Here is a 24,436-nt window from a genome sequence, read left to right on the forward strand (position 1 = left end):
AAAATGGCAGAGAATTTTTTTTTTAAAATTTATTCTAATTGACAAATTTTAGTTGATAATAGTATTTAAATTTTTTTAAAATTTATTTTTGTATTAGATCATAGAAATAATAATATCCTATATTTCTACAGAAGTCTTCAGAAACTACAATAAGACATCTAAGAACTTTTATAAAAAGAATTCTTTCTTCATTGAGTCGGCTAAATAAAATATTTAGTAGTCACCATTTTCAAGAATTTATACTTTTTTTTTTAATTTTTATTTCAAAGGTCAAACACATTATTTATTAATTTTTTTTGTAATTTTTTGAAATAGTATATTTTATTGATATAGGATACACGCGCAAAACACGTACTCTAATACTAGTCCCTACAAAATATGCTCCTTTAATTTCATTTCCTGTTCAATCTGTCACTATACAAGTAACTAGCTTCATTTCCTGCAAAATATTAGTATTAACAAGGCTGATTAATTATAGGAAGTATCTACTGCTATCGATATAATAATATAGTCTGTAGAAGTCAAAGTAGTCTTTCAAAGAAGAGCTTGATCATCTCAATAAACTTCAGTTTCTTCCAGTTGGGCTGAAAGTTGTTTATCTTTTGCAGAAGCTGCAGGATTTATCCCAGAAGGAGAAGTCATTTCAAGCTGATCGCTTGAAGACTTGGAAGAAATATCGGTAGATTTAGGAGACCCTCCAATTCCAAGCTGTAGGCATGACCTGTATGTAGTTTGCATCAACAAATTTTTCACGACGTAGAAAGAGAGGGCGTAAGACCAATGCTACTTCAAACAAATAGCTTTCTGCTACAAGATATACAGCTGAAATGGACTTTCTGCATATTTGAACTGCAACTGACTAGTTTGCTTTTATTGAGAAACAACACTTGTAGTATGTGTTAAATAAAATTTTGCCAGTTTTTAACCAAAAAAAAAAAAAAACACTCTAGTAGTATGTATTACAGCGTTGAACTTATTTACAAATGACAAGATTCAGAACTTCTAAAGTTTACTAAATGGTGTATCTTCGATGCTCAGAAGGGACCTTAACTTCTGATTTCAGTTTTTCAAAATATAAAAATTAGAGCCATTTCATATATGTAAACCTACCGCGGATGAAATTTGGAGAGCTGGAGATCAGACAAGAAGGAATTTGAACAGCATCCTCTTAATCGAGTCATCTTATCAGATAAATCCCCGGTTAACTGTACAGTACACAAAAGAATATATCATAGAAGATTTTTTACTCTACAACTGCCCTTTGAGTTGAGTGTGATATGCACCTAAAAGAATAATAGAGGTGTCGCATTGAGCAAACAACATCAGCCCCATAGGCCAGGAAAAGATAACAATTCTGGCTTGTAAAAAACAACAGCAAATCTTTATTTAATCGAATACTACTTACAGTTCCTTCTTGGGAACTCTGAACCTTGGAGAACTCAAAATCCTGAGGTGCCTGCCTCTTCTTTTCATTAAAGAGAACAAACGCACATTTGCATGTGAAGAATAGAAGTATCACACCAAGAGCGAGAACCAGAATGAATTCAATAATAATTGCTGATCCAAAAGCTGCAATCAGATGCAGTATTATTATCATCCTGATAATTAATACCGTAATAAGTCTGTCAATGCTACACTTATTCCAAATGAAATTTCAGAAAATTATGATCCTTGGCATAAGTTTCCAGAAATTTAGACTATTTTCTCATAATCGACGCAAACTTCAACAAGTTACCATGCATCTCCCTTTCCATGGATTGCATTTCGAATGAGACAATAAAATATATAAAAAATAATTTCTTTGACTTTCGCATCTGAGGCCTGTAACTGCGTATTTTAACATTTCAAATCTTACCTGAGACTTGCAGGAGCTAGAAAAAGCATCATTTCCAGCTAGGGGTTTATAAAAAGCAGGGCAACCGGAACAAGAAATCTAAAGTATTTGGTAGGCGAAAATGGGAATTGTCATTAGGTAAGCCAAAAATATTAAAAATGGGATCTGTGGCAATAGGCATACACCATGAAGTTCAGGAAAAAGAATGCGATGAAAGAAGACTGTATCTATAAATATTACAGCTTTCTGATGCATAACTTACCATGTGCAAATAATGAACTCAGAGGTCTTTCTCTCATGAGACTGACAGAAGCCTCAACAAAATGAGGGATTGACATCATTTCGGTGCAGTCTGGGTAGCACCCATAGTTCCCCATATCATTCACTGTCACGGTAAGAATAGCATGATGTTTATCACCCTGCAAAGCAACTCACATAGTTATGCAGATCACAACGTGAAAAGAAAACAGGATAAATAGCAACTGAAATGCCTAAGAATGAATCAGAACTTTGCGATAAAATGAAGCAGTGCAATAACACGTCCATTTGCAAGTATAATTCAAACATTACTAAGGACTATTTTCTAGATATGAAAGTAAGCAAATATAAATACAAAATATGCGTATAAGCCCTTATTATGTTCATAAAATCCTTTCATAACCCATAACGGAGGTACGACAACGGGGAAAATGGGAAAATGTGCCATAAAGACTGTATTGCAGAAACAAATTTTGACTATCTCAGATAACTCTTGATCCCTCGTGGCACTATCTGTGCCACTATCTTTGCCACTTCTCAGGTATTGCTACATGTACCATTAGCTAACCTCCTGATTCCCTGTATTTCATTGGTATAGCGATAGAAAAAAATGAATGGGTAAGCCAAAAGAAAAATTACGAAAGGTGGAGAAGTGAAAAAAAACATTCTTGCTCGAAGTATTCTTGTTTTTCACATCTTCCAATACTGTTTCTTGATCTTCTTTTGTTCTCCAGTTTATTAAGACTAAAGGAAGAAGAAATTTAGGGGTAGGTCAGGGAATAGCATACATGCCATCATTTGAAAGAGTGAAGGGTAATCGAATGTGATCTCCGATCGCTCTACCTCCTTCTACTGATTATGTGCTGTCTTATGAAAAAGGATAATAAGTTTATGATCTGAATAGATTCTGAATACATAGTTGTTGCACTATAGTTTAGCTAGACAATACTATGAGATTGTTCTGAAATAATCGGTCAATGAAACAGTAAAGGAAGGTATAAGTCCAGAACCAGCGAAAAAATGATACTAAAGTAACTTAGAATCTCTAGAACACACCTGATATAGCAATTGCTCCAACACACTGTTGCAGTCTTCTAGTGTACCCCGAAATCTAATGCCTTTGGCTTTGACCATAAAATGTTCTGAGATGGTTACAAATGTCTGAAGAGGCTGCCACTGGTAGCTGGTTTTCAATTTTAATTCAGTCGTGCTAACTAGATCAGCAGGAAGCTTTGTTGAAAGGAATCCGGAACTGACTTCCATGGAGAACATAACCAAGAAACGAGACTTATTCCCTGAAAAGAAATTTAAATATCAACATTTTAAATTTTTTTAAGAGGCACTCAACTATGTTTCAAATGTAAAAATATTATATCCCTCTCCCATATCCCAAAAGCATCAGCTATTGTAAATGACAGAGGACTTGCATAATAGAATCTAGTTTCAGCAGAGCTACCAGAAGAGTGAAGAGGCAAAAGCCACAGCTGCCAGATATGGGAGGTTACTGTCCAGAAAGGAGGTAGCCTTTTTTTTCATTAGTCGGTGAAATGAAAATTTTGATGAAAGCCCCACCATTTTGATTAAATAAACTACAAATCACTTGACGATATCCAATATTCTTACATAAAACTCAGCAGTGCAGAATTAGCACGACTCTCATGTTATCAAAGGAGTGCTTAAACCCTGAAGTGAGGGTCAAAACATGTAGAGCGCTTCGCCTCTCTTAACGGGCGCTTCAGTGTTGTCATCAAGGCTCTAAGACATACTTTTCCTTGCTAACGAGCGTAATCCGGAAGACGCGACACTAAACATTGATCTTTATCGTAAATTTTCTTCCATTTCTTTGTCCATATATTTGGTATTCATGTTTATAGATATTAGTCTTGGACTACACATACATATTTGTAGTTTTTCTCCATTTGCGCCTTTCTTTATTAAAAATCACGCTTTATTTGCGCTTTGCGCTTAAAGCCCCAACAGACTTTAGAGCTTTTTTGCGTTTTTCAACTTTGATAACATTGTCCTTCATTATCCATTTAATTCACAAACTATTAACCAATTCAAAAATGGCACTGAATATCTCCTATTCTAGTATTATCCATGTATTGCACACCCACATTGGATTGAATGGTTTAAACTCACGTACCAGGATAATGCAGTAGATCTGGATCTCCAACAAAAACAGCAGACTTATCCCTCTCTCCGGTAAAAATAAGAACTTCTCCACTCCCTTGATCCAAAATAACATAAGGAGGGAGATTAATGAATGGAGGATCGTTGATAGGTTCTACCAATATCGGAATATCTAACTTGTTCTTCCCATTTTTGTTCATGGTAGAGACTTGAATTGTATCAGTTCCATAAAAGTCTTCATTTCTGATTCAATGAAAGACATGAGACTCGTTAATACAACATGCTTATCTCCACTGAAAAATTATTAGTATCAGTCATTCTCTGCATTTTACTAGATGCCTGCACTTATGTCAACAAGAGAGGCTGCGTCCTCCTTTTTTCCAATTCTGGGGAGGAGGTGTCTACAATTGAAAGCCTAGTTAATTCCTAAACTGGATATTATTATTTTCACCCATCACTCTGCTGTATTTTACATGTAGTTCCAATATCTTCTACGAAGAGCCTACGGTGCATTCTTTGGAACTTTTGGAGAAGTTAATGTTCATAGGAACTAATACTGTTCCAGCAGATTTTTTAGTGTAAACAAATGTAAATCACTAAAATGAGTAATGCATAAACAAGTATGAGGTAACGAGGAGTGACTACTGCCTAGGATAGAGAAGGGTTATGTAAGAGTGGGTGGCCTAAGTGTTGGAGGAACAGTGAAAAAAGAATGATGTGCTATATATTACATACTTTAGTGCTTTTTTTCTTTGATTGACCTGGTAGGTGACCAGAAGTGTTATTTTAGGATTGTTTTGAAAGAAGACTTAATTTGGGAATAATCTTTTGAAATGGTGTTAGTTTGGCATAAGCCCCACTCGCAAAAGCTACAGATAGACAGGGATGACTTTCCAATTATCTAGAAAAGGACACATTTTTAGAAACAAATAAAAACCATCTTACTAGCTTCCGAAGAGAGACAGATTCAGCAGATAAATAAATGGTGAGAATTTATGTGCAGATAGCCATACCCAAAGTACTGTACCGATGGAATGGCAAAATTGATTTCTCCTAGAGAGCCTGTTAAAGTTAATTCAGTAGTCTCCCCAACCTTGTTGGATATAGTAGCAATACTCCAGGTTGGCTGCCAAAATTGCATTAACATAGGAGACAGAAAGACGGTCCCAGACTTTGCACTAAAAGTAATGCTGATATTCTCAGTTGAATCTGAATAGATAATCTCAAGTCCAGGGAAACCACTGCGTAGTTAGCAAACAAGATTACAGACGCTTAGACACCAAAGCAACACGAAATCATGACTAGAACTTTACCCGAACTGTGGACTAATTACATCTTCAGTTCCCAGTAATTGACTTGGAACAGAAACGAACTGAGGAGGGATGCTTAGAACAGATATATCCACACCACCTGATGCAGTGTTCCCATTCATATCACATATTGTATAAGAGAAAGAATCCCTCCCATAGAATCCTTTGAAGGGTGTATATCTAAAGAGACGCCCATACTGAAGAGTTGAACCATGACCTGGCTGTGCATGAAAATTTTATTAAACTATTTTATATCCTATGTAAGAGAACATGTCTAAACACATGTTTGTACACCTACTGTATTCATAGAGGATAATATCCATCAAGTTTTTTATACCTCTAGCTTTTAGTTACAATACAAAAAGTTTGTATTCTTTCAATTGTGTAGTCGCAGTAGACTAGATACCTACCTTTGAAAATTCAAAAATTGTAATGTTATGGCCAGCAAAATAGTCATTTTCCAGAGCATCAAAAGCAATTGAGTCATCCTCCCAGACCCAGACTGAATCATTCTGTACTCTAGGAAAATACTCACCTGAAAGGCAGAAGAATGCCTTATGTCAGATGAATGGACAGGAAATGTCATGCGATGAAAAGCAAGAAATTACCATTTCAATGACCATGTAGTTGAAGGATTAAAATAGTAAAGAAAGAGTTTTATCTTACCCTAAAAGAATTTCATTTTATGTTTCAAAGAAAAGAACTCACTAGTGTATACATTCACACCAAAGGGGCATGGCATGAAACGCATTCCATCAAACGAGGCACATAATTCGTAGGTGCCAACATCCTTAGCCATGTAACTGCCATTATATGTGCCATCCTTATTGTCAATAAAAGTCCATGTCGAAAAACCTGATCTGTTAACTGATCCAATCTCCAACTTCAACTTTGACTGCTGTAAGACGACTGGATTAGAATATGAATCCATGAGTCGTACTATGATTTCATTCTGTGTCAGCTTTGCTACTTTTGGACTGAATTTCACAGGTCCAGAAAGAGATATATTAACTTTGCCTGCACCAAAGCAACGAAACATCAGAGAAACTTGAGAATCAGAAGATGCATGCATCACCGTTGTAAAAAAAGTTAGACAAGCTAATGTACGGCATATACAAATTAATGTTCGGCTGGATGGGCATTTGGTTGATTTTCTCAAATAATTAAAAAGCTGTAAAGTTGGGATTATTTCTGGCCAAAAAAATGTTCTGATATAAGCAACATCTCTTGATATTAACAAGAAAGCGCTTCTTAGTAATTTAAGTTCCACAACAACTTAGCTATATTTCATGAATATGGATACAGATTAAAAGCATAAACATGTACCTGCACTTACTGCCTTTCTGAACGGATGACCACCATTTAATGGAATATTTCCACAGAATATGCGAATTTCATAGATCCCACTCCTCTCTGGTATATAATTAACATCAAAGCCACTAAACTTCATGTTTCTTGGCTGCAACCAAAAATAACTATCAATTCCGTCTATTCTAAAGCCCAAATAAAGAACACTACGAAGAATTCTTACATCAAGGTTTGCATCAGCCACAGGAGTAAAAGCAAGTCCCACATCATTATGTGATCCGCGATTCAAATTCATACTGCATAGAGTTCCTATTATAGAGAGGTAAACAATCAAAAAATGTCAAGGTAAGCTTTTCCTATTTACCAGAAAATTGAATTCTAAGTTTCGTACCATTGACCATCTTCATTGGATGTATGCTTGGTTGTGCATGATAGGAATCAAATTCATTCACGATTTGTACTTGTATGCTTTCTAACTCAACAAGCGAAGGATATAGATAAGCATCCTTCAAGAAGACAGAGAACTTTGCAGCTTCACCAGCTACAGAGTCATTTAGACCCGATCCATTAACAATACTACTCATTCCATCACAATAACCTATAAAATTTGAAGTTGTAGATCAGAAGCTAAGTACTAAAAATGCGCTAAAACTGATGTGCAGCTTCATATGCAGAAGGAATATCAAGATGACAATGTATCAGAAGGTAACTATAACGGCAAAAGCTACTTATTGCGTTAACAAGCAGTTAAAAGTTCAGACTGGTAAGCCGAAAGAGATAGGGAACTTTTCCCATTCCAAAATATTCTATGTTACTCGGACTCTTCAAAAATGTTGTTGGGTGCGTGTCCGATCCTCCAAATTTAGTGCATTTTTGGAGGATCCGACACGGGTGCAGCAACACTTTTGGAGAGTCCGAGCAACATAGAAAATATTCTTACCCAAGTTTGAGCATTGTTCACAGCTTTACCTGCTTGCAGAACCTCCGACATGATTTCTTTTCTGTGAGTCCAAAATCTAATCATACGTGAATTGCTAAAACGCTAACCATGTGACACAAAAGCAAGTAACTGAAAATAGCCCCACAGATACCTAAGCTAAAAGCAATAAAAAGAATGCATACAAAAACTAACAATTGAGAGCACATTGCTGATATGAGAGAGAGAGAGACACAATAAGCGTAAAGGACAGAAACCAAGAAATGTAAGCGGCAGCAAATGTAGTTATGCTAAATCACCTATATACACTGTAAAATGAAACGGCATAGCTGAGATGGAATTATTCATCTCTTTATGATATATCATAAGCTTGAAGTCCCCTGGTTCTGTTAGGCTGAAGGAAAACAACTGAATACCCAAGCCAACCTGCCTGAATTGCAGATCTGTCACAGGAATAATCAAATTCATTCCATTTTCAATAACTTCAACATCAAATTCATACACCCCTGGAACAAGATTTCCATATTGATCATGCTGGTGAATAAAACCTTCCATAGGAGAAAATATTTGGAAGTACTTTGTTTTAACTTCCCACCGCAAAAAACATTTGGAAACATCCAGAGCTCCTGCAAAATGAACCTAGGAGTCGGGTTACCATCCAAGAGAATTTGTAAAAGATAAAATGAAATCACTTGTTGTTAAAGCATGAATAAGATTTAAAATCTATCCAAAGAAAAGAGAAAAAAAAATAATTACAGTTTATCAATGTGCCAGCATCCTTTGTTAAGACTCAAGAAAATCTCTAACAAGTAACAAATACACCTTGAATAGCACAGAAATGAAGCTTCCAATCTTATTAGTTTAACCAGATGATCAATATCGATTCAAGAGCACAAAACATTCTCCAAGATTGTTGCTAGAACTATAAAAAGATATTATTAGCCTTATGCTTACATGAATCACCTGGGTACACTATGAACATTAGAGGACAGCCCCTCAATGTTTGGTTTTCTCCTTGTACATGAAGTAAAAGACTTCCAGCTGTAGCTACAACAAACTCTATTTCGAGATAACCAGTTATAGCCCATCCTTTATTGGTGAAATTGAGCATAGTTGCTACGGGACCATTGAAAGTAGATATAGATAATGTGAAGTTGTAAGAGTTCAGTCCTTCACTTGCTGAAGAGATATTATTCCCAAATGCATCTTTAGGAAGAACCATAACTGATGCTTTCGTCCCTGCTACAAACTCACTCACTCCATTATCCCCATGACACCCCGCTTGCAGATGGATGGATGTTACCTTCATATACACAGCATAATTGCGTGAGGAACATATGATAACACAAAGAGCTGCTGATTTTAACAGAAAATTTAGAGCGCGTGGCGAGACATATTTGCCATTAACTTCATTAGACCAATATGCATGTAAAGCATATCAAATTTATCCAACAAAGAGAAACTGCTGTACCGGATGCTTATACACACTGCCGACAACAATAACTAAGCCTCAGTCTCAAACACTATGGGGTCGGCTACATGAATCCTCACTGACCATGTTACTCATAAACTTATCTCAAGCCAATTATATACAAAATAAGAATAAAAAGTACTAGATGTTCTTTATATTTTCTAATGACATACAAATCTCCTAAAGGCTAAACAACTCGTATAAAAACATCGGACGTAAAGTAAAAGTGCTTATACACACCAATAGAGGATATGTCTAATTAACCGAATTTATGTACTATAGTCAACAATGATATTTCAATAACAGGAATTAGTGAAAAATGGAACCTGGGGTGACTTGAAAATGAAGGGAAGAATCAAAGACATTGAAGTGATCATCAGTAATCAGCACATTGAACAACCCGGTCATAATAGGAACGAAAGAAATCCTCCAATCCCCAAAATTCCAGCCAAAATTAGACGAAACCCCAGAAATGTAAGAGCTGTTTCCCGTCTTATCATTAACACTGATGTTGGGACTGAAAGGGTGCTTGAATTTGGCAGGATCAAAATTTCCAATAACTTTGACCATTATGGTTGCCACAGCCCCAGCCACAAATGTATCATTGTTGTCCACCCAACTAAATGCAAAACTAGGAACTGCTACATCTTCTGCCAAAAGAAAAAAAAACACAGACGAGCGTGAATTTACTTATATACATAGTTGGATTTTGTGAGTGAGGAGTTAGAACTACCTGATAATGAGAGTTGATGAGTTAAAGGGGGAAAGAGAGAGATGAACAACACTAATAAGATGGTGTAAAGGAGAAATTGGTTCGCCATGGATGAAACTGAACTGATTAGAAAGAGAGCGGGAGAATTTTGAACGGAGAAGTTGGTTTTCATATACATGAATGCTTCGTGCGGTGTGGGTAGTTTCTTTCTTAGGAAATTTGCACTTTTGTTCCTAAAATACTGACAAATTAAGCATTGACATGTACACTTTGATCCTTTTACTCGAGAATTTATAAAATTGAAACCAACGATTAATTAGTACTAAAATAAATTTAAATATATTATTTTTTTAATAACCATAGTGTTCGGGTCATTTTGGACTTACCTCCTCGAGATACATGACATATCTCAAGTAACTCTGTTCATCAAAACTTAAATATATTATAATTTGTATGTAAAGTATCATAACGCACATGTATTTGAGAGAAAAATAATAGTTAAACCTAATCTTTTGCAATTTGAATAAATAAATAAAAAGAAATCCTACAAAAGCTTGTGTTTATTCATAGATCTCTCACACACAAAATAAATTGACTAAAGAGGAATTAATTCAAGGTTCAGAATGCTTAATAGAAAATCAGAATGATCGAAATTAAAAAAATTCTTAAAAGTACGCCTATAGTAGGGCGAACCGGAAAATCGCACCAAATCGAAAAGTCAAATTAAACCGATTAAAAAATCCGAACCAAACCGGCATATAAATATATATTTTTTTGGCAAAATATCTTAAAACCTCCCTAAACTTGGCACAGATTATTAGTTACGACCTTAAATTATTCGTAGTCTTAATTATCCCACTCAATTTGGCATTTTGAGAGTCATTACCCCCTGGATGCTGATGTGGCAAATAGTGTGGGTGCACTCGCCTGCCACGTGGACTTTTCCTGTATATGTGACATTTTTTTGAAAAATAAAATATATTAGTATGTTACTTCTTCAGATAATTTTTTTCGACTACAATTTATAATAAAACTTGGATAGAACTACATTACTTATTCAAAAAAAAATTATTTGACTAAAAATAATAAAGTTTTAGTTAATCTTTTTTTGAATTTGACTTGAAAATAAAGATTTATACAATTAAAATAAATTGTCAAGGCATCTAAAAAAGTTATAAAAAATATATAGTTTAAAATTAATTATTTTGACTATAACTCTTTATATAGATCTAAATTATAGTGCTCTAAAAATATATATTTTTTTTACAGATTTTACCTGAAAAAATAAAAATATGCAGTTGAAATAAATAGTCATTGCATCAAAAGAAGAAATTAAAAGAGTGTACAATTTCTTCAATTGTGTATTTTTATTTATCCAACTGTGTATAATTTTTTCAACTATAAAAAGAGTGTACTCTTTTTATTTCTTCTTTTGATGTAATGACTATTTATTTTAACTGTACATTTTTACTTTTTCAAGTAAAATATGTAAAGAAAAAATATATTTTTAGAGTCCCACAATTTAGAGCTATATAAAAAATTATAGCCAGAATAATTAATTTCAAATTATGTATTTTTTATAACTTTTTAGATGCCTTGACAATTTATTTCAATTGTATCAATCTTTATATTCAGGTCAAATTTAAAAAAAAAGATTAACTAAAACTTTATTATTTTTAGCCAAATAAAAAAATGTAGCCTAAATAATGTAGTTCTATCCAAGTTTTATTATAATTATATTCGAAAAAATTATCTAAAGAAGTAACATACTTAAAAAGGTAAAAATATATTTTATTTTTCAAACAAATATCATATATACAGGAAAAGTCCACGTGACAGACGAGTGCACCCACACTCTTTGTCATATCAGCGTCCAGGGGGGTAATGACTCTCAATATGCCAAGTTCAAGGGGGTAATTAAGACCACGAATAGTTTAAGGCTATAACTAATAATCTGTGTCAAATTTAGAGAGGTTTTAAGGTATTTTGCCAAATTGAAATTGAAGATGAAGTTAGAAGTTGAAAAAAGGTTTTTTTTAAAATGTCTAGAAATATTTGGGATTCTCTTGCAGGATATAATATTTAATAGAATATGAAGTGTTCCATATTTATTAACCTTAAATAATGGGTTGTATGACCACTTTCTTAGCAATTACTGAAATGCGTCAATATCTTTGTTCTTCCATATTCATATCATATGTTAAGATCTATTAAATTCTTATATCTTTTCAAATGTGAAGTAATTATTATTATTTAGGTATATCAACAAAACTTATTGTCATTATGTGTTACTAAGAAAGTTTACCTATAAGAATTAATAGATAATATATTTGTCAATTTTTTTATATTTCTACTAGACATATATTTACTTATCAAAAATTTAACTTAGTAAATTAAAATAATATTTAAATAACAAAAAATTAAAAAACTCGAAAAAATCCAACAAAACCGAACCATCCAAACTAATATAGATGGTTTGGTTCGGTTACACCCCTACCTATAGACACAAGAATTACATGCAATAATGCAAAAGGACAGGTGTCATTACCTTGAGAGAAATGAGAAGGATGCTTTTAACCCCCAAAGTTTCTACTAAATCAATTTCAGTACCTCCATTTATTTAACGTTCCTCTATGATCCAACATATAATTTGGAGTACCCACACTGAACCAGAATCCATAGCTCACGAGTCACGAAGCTACTGCTCCCTCTACCAACTCCGTCTCCCCACCGTGCCGCTTCGCCGCCGCCGCCGTTTGTCATCAGAAAAGGTTAGTTCTACTCCGTTCCTTCTAATAGCGACCATGATTCTTTTTTTTTCTTGTGCATTTTTTCTATGTTCCGAATCTTTCACATTTTTTCCTTTACTTGCTATTTTCGATCATGCAATCATATAGTCCTAATATCCTCTATTTTTGCTCACTGCTCGACATTCTTTAGAAGCCTAAAGCAAAGGTAAAGTCTCATTTTGTCTTTTGTCACCATTCTAAAATTGTTTCAGAAACCCTTAAACCCTGCAAATTTTACCCTAGCCCCAGGTAGATATGGACCAAAATATGTTTATTTTTCATCTTATTATTTTTTCTTCTTTTTCTTTTCTTAATTTTACCTTTTTGCAACTGTTATTATCTTCGTGAAATGACTTTACTTTTTGCATTCATCTTTGATTGGCTCTCAGAAAATGCTCGTAATTTTGAGAGCTGATTAAAATAGGGGACATTTGATATATTCAAAGTTGGGTTGATTGTCACCAATTGCCCAAACGCCTAGGCAGAACTCAGAAGGATGGATATATGTGTTATTAATCTCGGGTTTAAGTTTTATCTACTAAACACTGTATATATATATATATATATATATAATTAGACTGGTTCAAAGGTTCGCCACCCTCTTTTCTTTCGTTACCAACTCATGCTGAGCATAGACACTCAGCTGCAGTTGGCTTCGAAAATTGGCTTAAGTCTTTGAAATATTCTTTCATTGTCTGTGGGAAACTCCATTTCACCACTAATACTTCCAATTGGTCGGTGTAGCTGATAAGGAGTTGCTCAGTTACTGATATTCACTAATCATTATAATCTTTTTTGAAAAGTTTCAAATTGGTGTAAACACTCTTATTAGAGATGGAGTGTTTGTAATATCTCATAAATGACGTTGTTGCAATAGCTTGATTGCTGCATTCTTGTATGAGCTGATACAATGTGTAGTCTTCTATGTTTGCCTATAATGTTTCAAGCTAATCTCTGCAACTTATTTGACTGGAAAATGGTTGATACTGCTAGTTAAGAACCCAATTCCCAGACCCCACTTGTGTGATTTCACTGGGTTGTTGTTGTTGTTGGTGTTGTTGTTGCTAGTTAAGAACCCAGCATGCAAATCCTTAGTATTTTAATGTTCCACTTTGTCTCTTATGATTTCCTATCCAGTACCTCTTACAAATCTGTTCCTGATGGATAAAGTTCAGTAAATGTGCATTGCATTTCTTATGGTTGTGGTATATGTATTTCCAGACATTCTCTTGAACTTTCATGCTAGCATTGCTGCAGCTGCGGGGTATCCTTTTAAGGCCCAATATTTCCCTTGTTTTGTTGCCCAATGTGTTTTCATTTGTGGACAGGTCATTTAAAAATGTATTTGAAATCTCGGTTGTCATGGAACGTGATAATCCCTGCTGAGAACCTTGATATTGAAGGTTTAATGCTTCAGAAAGCAATTGTTCTTCGCCTCTTGGAAGACTTTGCTTCCAAGAAGGCTACAAAGAATCTCGGTTACTTTATAGCTGTCACTACAATGGAGAAGATTGGGGAAGGGAAAGTCCGACAACACACTGGAGATGTGCTCTTCCCTGTGGACTTCAGTTGCATTACCTTCAACATATTCCGAGGAGAAATCTTGGAAGGGGTTGTGCACAAGATCTTGAAGCACGGTGTCTTTTTAAGATGTGGCCCCACTGACAAGATATACCTCTCTCATCAGAAGATGTCGGATTATAAGTATGTGCCTGGAGAAAATCCCATCTTTATGAATGAGAAGATGTCAAGAATTGAGAGAGACACTGTGGTGCGTTTCATCGTGGTTGGGGCAAGGTATGTGGAGGCGGAGAAGGAATTCCAAGCAGTTGTGAGCTTGGAGGGTGATTACCTTGGACCCATCTCACAAAGTTCTGTTTAGATTTAGGTTACTTGCCATGATTGGCTCATTTTGGACATAGACCAATGACATGTAAAGCTAACTTCTGTAGCTATGTTTAGTACTGTTTTGGATTGAATATGACTATCTGTTGATGTTGCTGATGACCCTCTCTGAAGTATCTTATTTTCTCATTTAGTTTAAGCCCTCAAGTGATTTTATGTAAATGTTTGAAGGCATAGGATGTCTAAACCCAAATACTTTTACTCTATGGTTAAGGTGATAAACCTTTTGATACCTGAAATACCTTTCCAAAATGTCTAAAGCTCGTTACTGATTTCCTTAAAAATATCTTAATACAGTGCTGTCTTCCCAGATTCTTATTACTCTGTGGGCAGGTGTCACAATTCACTTTCTGAAAAGAGTGTCAAGTTTTCCATGACTTTTCAGCCAGGGACTAAGATTCTGGCACTTGAACAAAGCTGAGGTTTAACTTTCAGAAAAACTATAGCCAGGGGCGTGATAAAGGTCAATGAATTGGGCGAAAACCTTAGAGACCACGATTCAAAAGCCCAGCAAAAAAAATTAGGGAAACTTACACAAATGTCCCAAATAAGAGCCCGTTTGGCTTAGCTGATTTAGAGTAGCTGATAAGCATTAGGTGCTGAAAAGTATTTTTAAGTGCTGAAGCTGATTTAAAAAATAAGCAGTTACGTGTTTGGATAAAAGTGTTGAAATTAATAATAAACAGCTAAAGAATTGGGTATACGAAGAGTTTTGTTTTAAAAAGAAGTATTTTAGGGATAGAATTGTAAATATTTTAGTCAAACCTAAAGTGCTTATGAGCTGAAATTTGATAAGTTGGGGGAGACCAACTTATGACTTTTGGCTTATTTTTGGCTTATAAGCACTTAACTTATAAACACTTTTAATATTACCAAATGCCTAAGCCAAAAAGTACTTATAAGCCAGTTTGACCAGCTTATAAGCTTAGCCAAACACTAAATCTCAACTTACCAACCTCTAGCCATTAGTCATAGACTTATCAAAACTAGCCAACAAAAATTAAAAAATCAAATAATAGGGTTTTTTCTATCAAAGAATCACATGCAAAAATCAGCTTCCATATTTTTAAACATGATTAGCAACATTAGATACAAGACGGAAAGGAAATTTCATGGACGGGGTAGCAAATAAGACGATGAAATACAAAAATCTATACAATATTCCAAAAATCTAAACAAAAAAGGAACTTTTTCAATGGGTATAAATGAAATTCATTGAAAATATATAGATAAGTCAATATACAAAATTTGAGGAAGATTGGAGGTGATTTGGACTGGTTTTGTATCAAAATTCGTAATTTAATCGAGTTCAAAAAGTCTTCTGTGGCACATGTATCAAACATGTATCAAACATGTATCTCACACACATGTATACGTGGATATACATGTAATACACAACTGATACAAATATGATACATATGTGAATACACAAATGATACATATATCATTTTTTTTCATGTTCAGCTTTTACTTCGAATTTTCAATTCAAAACACCTCAAAACTTCACCAAATCATCCCAAAACTGAGATTCAAGCTCCTTAAGTTGTGCCAAATCTATTCTAATAACACTCACTCAAAACAAAACAAAAATTTGATATTTTTTTGCTACAAATAGCTAATTGGCTAATTTGGCTAATATTAGTAATATTTTATCAACTGACCAATTTTTATAATGAGCTACTTATTAATGGACATAACTGGTAATTTCCCCAAAAAATTACTAAGTGACAGATTGCTGGAATGTACTTCTCTCAAAATAGTGGAAAAGCATTATCCCTGAGACAAAACTTCATCTTGATCTACAACTTAAAAAGACTTAGAAATGTGGCAAACACTCTAATAGCCCGTTTGGCCAAGCTGCAAAAATCAGCTTATTTTGAGAAGTGTTTTTTTTCAAAAGTGCTTTTCTCAAAAGTACTTTTGGTGATAAGCAGTTTGTGTTTGACTAATTAGTTTGAAAAACACTTCTGAGTAGCAATTAGTGTTTGACCAAGCTTTAAAAAACTACTTCTAAGTATATTTTTCTCAAAAGTGCTTTTCAAAAAAGTGCTTTTGGAGAGAATCTACTTTTTTCTGCTTCTCCAAAACTGCTTTTGCTTCTCCTCAAAAGCACTTTTTTCCTTCCAAAAGCTTGGCCAAAACACCTCAATTTTCGGCCAAAAGTGTTTTTGGCAAAAAAAAAAAAAGCACTTTTGGCCAAACATGCTATAAATCTTTTGGGCAAAATACAAAATTAATCGGTCGGCCTAAACTAATTGCATGCTAATACAAAAGTTTATAAAATATGTATATTATCTATATTATTATTATTATTATAAAAGCGCGAATATTTTATGCCAAATATTGAAGGTCTAAAATATTCCGGAAATATTAATCGACTTTTATGCCCATATGTATTTATTTAATGAAGCAAGTTAAAGGTGGAGATAATTGTAACAAACCACAAGTTTGATTTTTGAAGAATCTGTATTTGCCAAGAAAACGATTATTCCATGGTTGATGGACTGTCACGACCCAAAAATTACAAGTCGTGATAGCACCAAACTCAACCCACTTGGTAAGCCAACTAACCAACAATACAAGTCCAATGAAATTATAGGAAAATGGTGAAGAAATATCTGAACTTTTACAAATTAACCCAAGAACTGGTAGTACAAATCATGAGCTTTTAAGACTTAGAAGTTACAAAGCTGATACAAATAATTACACGATCTGTTTGAAAGTACATAAACATAGTAACAAAATCTAAAGCTACCAAGGACAAGTGGTAGCTGTATCCGGAGTACACTAACATCTTCAGGGTCAGCTCCCGACATCACCAGCAGCTCCGCTCCAAAAGTCTGCACGCAAGGTGCAGAAGTGTAGTATGAGTACAACCGACCCCATGTATTCAACAAGTATTTTGTCTAACCTCGTCGAAGTAGTGATGAGAATTTTTAGTTAAAAGATGCTTATTGATAAACATTGTAATGTAAACTAACAATAGAAATATGCTACAATATAACAAAATAGAGCACACGAAACGAATGTACAAAGCAATAACGGAGTACTAGAAGAGATCACAAATCAGCAGTTTCTAATATCTCGACCAATCTATCTATAATTAAAAGCCAGAGACAAAAGTCTCTCATGAAGCCAAGTGGCAGATTCCTAAAAATACACTTGGCACTTTAAGACATTGCTCCACATTATTAGGAAATACAATATTTGGAGTAGCCTTCAAACCGTTCATGAGTAAACCGTTCCACCTTCTCTTCAGTTTTCTTATTTTTTATTTTTAATATATAAAACATCAGCCATCATCCCTTAACAATTCCCTTTCCATCACATCACTTTGTAAAAATTTACTCTTTCACAAATTACCTCCACTAAAACATATGCCATCATCCCTTAACAATTCCCTTTCCATCACATCACTTTGTAAAAATTTACTTTTTCACAAATTACCTCCACTACACACGATCTCACCCACGTCACACAGCACAAACCTGCACTTTTCTCTTTTATCCCACGTCCCAACCGCTATATCCCCTCAATACCATATTCTCCCACTCCAACTCTTTTGGCACATGATCACATACCACCAGATATGCTCCTCTATAAAAGGGAGATATCACGTTGAGAAAAGGAGGTTTTTTTTTGGGGGAATTTTGATTTTTGGGAGTGAAAAGAATTTCTTTGAGACAGTGAACTTTGAGAGAAATTTCCAGATCTTCTCTTCTTCATATTTTCTGCAATTTGCTAATATAGTTTTCAAAAAAAAAAAAAAACCAAAATAGTGTAGAGAATGAAAAGTTTGAATCAGCCGATTAGCTATTGTCATTGGAGTCCGACGTCGGAGTGTTCCTATTAGAGTTGATCCGTACTCGCCAGGATTCCTTATTACATCAAAGGAGTTTTATTTTTTTTTGCTTTCAACCAGGTTCATATTCTTTCTTCTATTTTTTTTTTGTTTAATTTTATGTTCTCCCTTTTCGTTTTTCTTTTTCTCTTTCTTTCTTTTGTGCTGCATTTGTTATCTTTATGTTTATATAAACATGTGTTGATTTTGTAATACATTTGTGTTTCTTATATTAAATATCATTCCCATGGGTTCTATTGGAAATATATTATGAATATTCCTACCGTGATGATTTAAATCATTTTATAGCTTATGTCAGTTTAGTGCATGAATTTTTTTTATATATTTTTAAAGTTAAAGGAAATAGATAGTGTAGTTTGATTCATTAGCTGACATTCATATTTTAATTGTTAGTTCCCTTTCAAGTGTAAGGAATATTTTAGTACTAAAATTTGCATATGTTTATATATGAATCTTTCCTGGCCCCAATCATCTTGGGGTTTAGATATCGTCACAATAATTTTTTAATAAGTTCAAATTTCCTCTCTTCAAATCTGCTTGTATAATTAAAAGGAGAGGATAAAGCCCTCTCTTTAAGCCAAGTGGCAGCCTAATTAATTTCTTTATTTTATTTTGTTAAATCATTTTCGTTTTTCTTTTTCAAAATAAAAAGTGTAATTATTCACTAAAATTAAATATTATCGAGAAAAATATAATAAAATTTAAATATTTAGTTAATTATTAGTTATTATTTTTGAAAACGAAAATAATAAAAAATGAAAAAACTACAATATATAAAAAACTACAATATATATATATATTGGTTACTTTATTTGAATTAATAAATATAGATCTTATAATTAGTTATAATAAAAAACGAAAAATATAAATATATTATAAAAATAACTACCCGTTCAAATTGGCGGGAGTAGTTTTAAGTTGGAGTTTTAAAATTATTTTAAAATAAAATAATTAGCTTTAATAATTAAATAAAAAAAGAAGAAGAAAAACTACTCATTCAAATCGGAGAGTAGTTTCAAGTTGGAGTTTTAAAATAATTTTAAAATAAAAAATAAAAGTAAAAAAAAATAAAAATTACCAATTCAAATTGGGGAGTAGTTTCAAGTTGGAATTTTAAGTTTATTTTAAATTAAAAATGAAAATAAAGCAATAAAAAACATATGGCACAATTAGTTAATAACAATTATTTATTAAAAATTAACAAAGAAATTAACTACCTGAATTAACTACTCAAACATGGTTGATGGTTGGTTTGGGTTAGTTAATTTCTTTATTTTATTTTGTTAAATCATTTTTGTTTTTTTTTTCAAAATAAAAAGTGTAATTATTCACTAAAATTAAATATTATTGAGAAAAATATGATAAAATTTAAATATTTAGTTAATTATTAGTTATTATTTTTGAATTTAAATATTTATAAAAAACGAAAATAATAAAAAATGAAAAAACTACAATATATATATATATTGGTTACTTTATTTGAATTAATAAATATAGATCTTATAATTAGTTATAATAAAAAACGAAAAATATAAATATATAATAAAAATAACTACCCGTTCAAATTAGCGGGAGTAGTTTTAAGTTGGAGTTTTAAAATTATTTTAAAATAAAATAATTAGCTTTAATAATTAAATGAAAAAAAAGAAGAAAAACTACCCATTCAAATCGGAGAGTAGTTTCAAGTTGGAGTTTTAAAATAATTTTAAAATAAAAATAAAAGTAAAAAAAAAAATTACCCATTCAAATTGGGGAGTAGTTTCAAGTTGGAATTTTAAGTTTATTTTAAATTAAAAATGAAAATAAAGCAATAAAAAACATATGGCACAATTAGTTCATAACAATTATTTATTAAAAATTAACAAAGAAATTAACTACCTGAATTAACTACTCAAACATGGGTGATGGTTGGTTTGGGTTAGTTAATTTCTTTATTTTATTTTGTTAAATCATTTTCGTTTTTCTTTTTCAAAATAAAAAGTGTAATTATTCACTAAAATTAAATATTATTGAGAAAAATATAATAAAATTTAAATATTTAGTTAATTATTAGTTATTATTTTTGAATTTAAATATTAATAAAAAAAGGTTACTTTATTTGAATTAATAAATATAGATCTTATAATAAGTTATAATAAAAATCGAAAAATATAATTATATAATAAAAATAACTACCCGTTCAAATTGGCGGGAGTAGTTTTAAGTTGGAGTTTTAAAATTATTTTAAAATAAAATAATTAGCTTAAATAATTAAATGAAAAAAAGAAGAAAAACTACCCATTCAAATCGGAGAGTAGTTTCAAGTTGGAGTTTTAAAATAATTTTAAAATAAAAAATAAAAGTAAAAAAAAAAATTACCAATTCAAGTTGGGGAGTAGTTTCAAGTTGGAATTTTAAGTTTATTTTAAATTAAAAATGAAAATAAAGCAATAAAAAACATATGGCATAATTAGTTAATAACAATTATTTATTAAAAATTAACAAAGAAATTAACTACCTGAATTAACTACTCAAACATGGGTGATGGTTGGTTTGGGTTAGTTAATTTCTTTATTTTATTTTGTTAAATCATTTTCGTTTTTCTTTTTCAAAATAAAAAGTGTAATTATTCACTAAAATTAAATATTATTGAGAAAAATATAATAAAATTTAAATATTTAGTTAATTATTAGTTATTATTTTTGAAAACGAAAATAATAAAAAATGAAAAAACTACAATATATATATATATATTGGTTACTTTATTTGAATTAATAAATATAGATCTTATAATTAGTGATAATAAAAAACGAAAAATATAAATATATAATAAAAATAACTACCCGTTCAAATTGGCGGGAGTAGTTTTAAGTTGGAGTTTTAAAAATATTTTAAAATAAAATAATTAACTTTAATAATTAAATGAAAAAAAGAAGAAAAACTACCCATTCAAATCGGAGGGTAGTTTCAAGTTGGAGTTTTAAAATAATTTTAAAATAAAAAATAAAAGTAAAAAATAAAATAAAAATTACCCACCCATTCAAATTGAGCAGTAGTTTCAAGTTGGAATTTTAAGTTTATTTTAAATTAAAAATGAAAATAAAGCAATAAAAAACATATGGCACAATTAGTTAATAACAATTATTTATTAAAAATTAACAAAGAAATTAACTACCTTAATTAACTACTCAAACATGGGTGAGGGTTGGTTTGGGTTAGTTAATTTCTTTATTTTATTTTGTTAAATCATTTTTGTTTTTCTTTTTCAAAATAAAAAGTGTAATTATTCACTAAAATTAAATATTATTGAGAAAAATATAATAAAATTTAAATATTTAGTTAATTATTAGTTATTATTTTTGAATTTAAATATTAATAAAAAACGAAAATAATAAAAAAAAGAAAAAACTACAGTATATATATATATATATATATATATATATATATATATATATATATGTATATATACTTTATTTGAATTAATAAATATAGATCTTATAATTAGTTATAATAAAAAACGAAAAATATAAATATATAATAAAAATACCTACCCGTTCAAATTGGCAGGAGTAGTTTTAAGTTGGAGTTTTAAAATTATTTTAAAATAAAATAATTAGCTTTAATAATTAAATAAAAAAAAAAGAAAAACTACCTATTCAAATCGGAGAGTAGTTTCAAGTTGGAGTTTTAAAATAATTTTAAAATAAAAAATAAAAGTAAAAAAAAATAAAAATTACCAATTCAAATTGGGGAGTAGTTTCAAGTTGGAATTTTAAGTTTATTTTAAATTAAAAATGAAAATAAAGCAATAAAAAACATATGGCACAATTAGTTAATAACAATTATTTATTAAAAATTAACAAAGAAATTAACTACCTGAATTAATTACTCAAACATGGGTGATGGTTGGTTTGGGTTAGTTAATTTCTTTATTTTATTTTGTTAAATCATTTTCGTTTTTCTTTTTCAAAATAAAAAGTGTAATTATTCACTAAAATTAAATATTATCGAGAAAAATATAATAAAATTTAAATATTTAGTTAATTATTAGTTATTATTTTTGAAAACGAAAATAATAAAAAATGAAAAAACTACAATATATAATAAAAAATGAAAAAACTACAATATATATATATATTGGTTACTTTATTTGAATTAATAAATATAGATCTTATAATTAGTTATAATAAAAAACGAAAAATATAAATATATTATAAAAATAACTACCCGTTCAAATTGGCGGGAGTAGTTTTAAGTTGGAGTTTTAAAATTATTTTAAAATAAAATAATTAGCTTTAATAATTAAATAAAAAAAAAGAAGAAAAACTACTCATTCAAATCGGAGAGTAGTTTCAAGTTGGAGTTTTAAAATAATTTTAAAATAAAAAATAAAAGTAAAAAAAAATAAAAATTACCAATTCAAATTGGGGAGTAGTTTCAAGTTGGAATTTTAAGTTTATTTTAAATTAAAAATGAAAATAAAGCAATAAAAAACATATGGCACAATTAGTTAATAACAATTATTTATTAAAAATTAACAAAGAAATTAACTACCTGAATTAACTACTCAAACATGGTTGATGGTTGGTTTGGGTTAGTTAATTTCTTTATTTTATTTTGTTAAATCATTTTCGTTTTTTTTTTTCAAAATAAAAAGTGTAATTATTCACTAAAATTAAATATTATTGAGAAAAATATGATAAAATTTAAATATTTAGTTAATTATTAGTTATTATTTTTGAATTTAAATATTTATAAAAAACGAAAATAATAAAAAATGAAAAAACTACAATATATATATATATTGGTTACTTTATTAATAAAGTAACCAATATATATATATATTGTAGTTTTTTCATTTTTTATTATTTTCGTTTTTTATAAATATTTAAATTCAAAAATTATATATATATATTGGTTACTTTATTTGAATTAATAAATATAGATCTTATAATTAGTTATAATAAAAAACGAAAAATATAAATATATAATAAAAATAACTACCCGTTCAAATTAGCGGGAGTAGTTTTAAGTTGGAGTTTTAAAATTATTTTAAAATAAAATAATTAGCTTTAATAATTAAATGAAAAAAAAGAAGAAAAACTACCCATTCAAATCGGAGAGTAGTTTCAAGTTGGAGTTTTAAAATAATTTTAAAATAAAAATAAAAGTAAAAAAAAAAATTACCCATTCAAATTGGGGAGTAGTTTCAAGTTGGAATTTTAAGTTTATTTTAAATTAAAAATGAAAATAAAGCAATAAAAAACATATGACACAATTAGTTCATAACAATTATTTATTAAAAATTAATAAAGAAATTAACTACCTGAATTAACTACTCAAACATGGGTGATGGTTGGTTTGGGTTAGTTAATTTCTTTATTTTATTTTGTTAAATCATTTTCGTTTTTCTTTTTCAAAATAAAAAGTGTAATTATTCACTAAAATTAAATATTATTGAGAAAAATATAATAAAATTTAAATATTTAGTTAATTATTAGTTATTATTTTTGAATTTAAATATTAATAAAAAAAGAAAATAATAAAAAAAAGAAAAAACTACAGTATATATATATTGGTTACTTTATTTGAATTAATAAATATAGATCTTATAATAAGTTATAATAAAAATCGAAAAATATAATTATATAATAAAAATAACTACCCGTTCAAATTGGCGGGAGTAGTTTTAAGTTGGAGTTTTAAAATTATTTTAAAATAAAATAATTAGCTTAAATAATTAAATGAAAAAAAGAAGAAAAACTACCCATTCAAATCGGAGAGTAGTTTTAAGTTGGAGTTTTAAAATAATTTTAAAATAAAAAATAAAAGTAAAAAAAAAAATTACCAATTCAAGTTGGGGAGTAGTTTCAAGTTGGAATTTTAAGTTTATTTTAAATTAAAAATGAAAAAAAAGCAATAAAAAACATATGGCATA

The 24,436-nt window shown here is 30.5% G+C and overlaps 2 protein-coding genes across 2 annotated transcripts; one reads left to right on the forward strand and one right to left on the reverse strand.

Annotated features, from left to right (window-relative positions):
• Positions 1–374: 374 nt before the first annotated feature.
• Positions 375–10,155, reverse strand: LOC107807240 (protein GAMETE EXPRESSED 2-like). Its single transcript, XM_016631587.2, is given in 18 exon segments — positions 375–721; positions 1,111–1,205; positions 1,406–1,569; positions 2,097–2,253; positions 3,149–3,387; positions 4,239–4,468; positions 5,239–5,466; positions 5,539–5,756; positions 5,946–6,070; positions 6,244–6,552; positions 6,862–6,994; positions 7,067–7,152; positions 7,235–7,441; positions 8,080–8,406; positions 8,744–9,044; positions 9,046–9,083; positions 9,578–9,901; positions 9,985–10,155. Coding segments are annotated over 18 exon segments (3,504 nt in total). The 5' UTR covers positions 10,142–10,155; the 3' UTR covers positions 375–555.
• Positions 10,156–12,601: 2,446 nt separating this feature from the next.
• On the forward strand, positions 12,602–14,759 carry LOC107807242 (DNA-directed RNA polymerase V subunit 7-like). The gene is made up of 2 exons (XM_016631589.2): positions 12,602–12,734; positions 14,081–14,759. The coding sequence occupies exon 2, from the start codon at positions 14,092–14,094 to the stop codon at positions 14,632–14,634; it is 543 nt and encodes a 180-aa protein (XP_016487075.1). The 5' UTR covers positions 12,602–12,734; positions 14,081–14,091; the 3' UTR covers positions 14,635–14,759.
• Positions 14,760–24,436: the final 9,677 nt, after the last annotated feature.

This window comes from Nicotiana tabacum, chromosome 7, assembly GCF_000715075.1.
Source record: "Nicotiana tabacum cultivar K326 chromosome 7, ASM71507v2, whole genome shotgun sequence".
Taxonomy (NCBI): Eukaryota; Viridiplantae; Streptophyta; class Magnoliopsida; order Solanales; family Solanaceae; genus Nicotiana; species Nicotiana tabacum.

Coding starts and splice junctions, on each gene's coding strand:
- LOC107807242 (XM_016631589.2), top strand. CDS start 14,092: ATGTATTTGAAATCTCGGTTGTCATGGAACGTGATAATCCCTGCTGAG.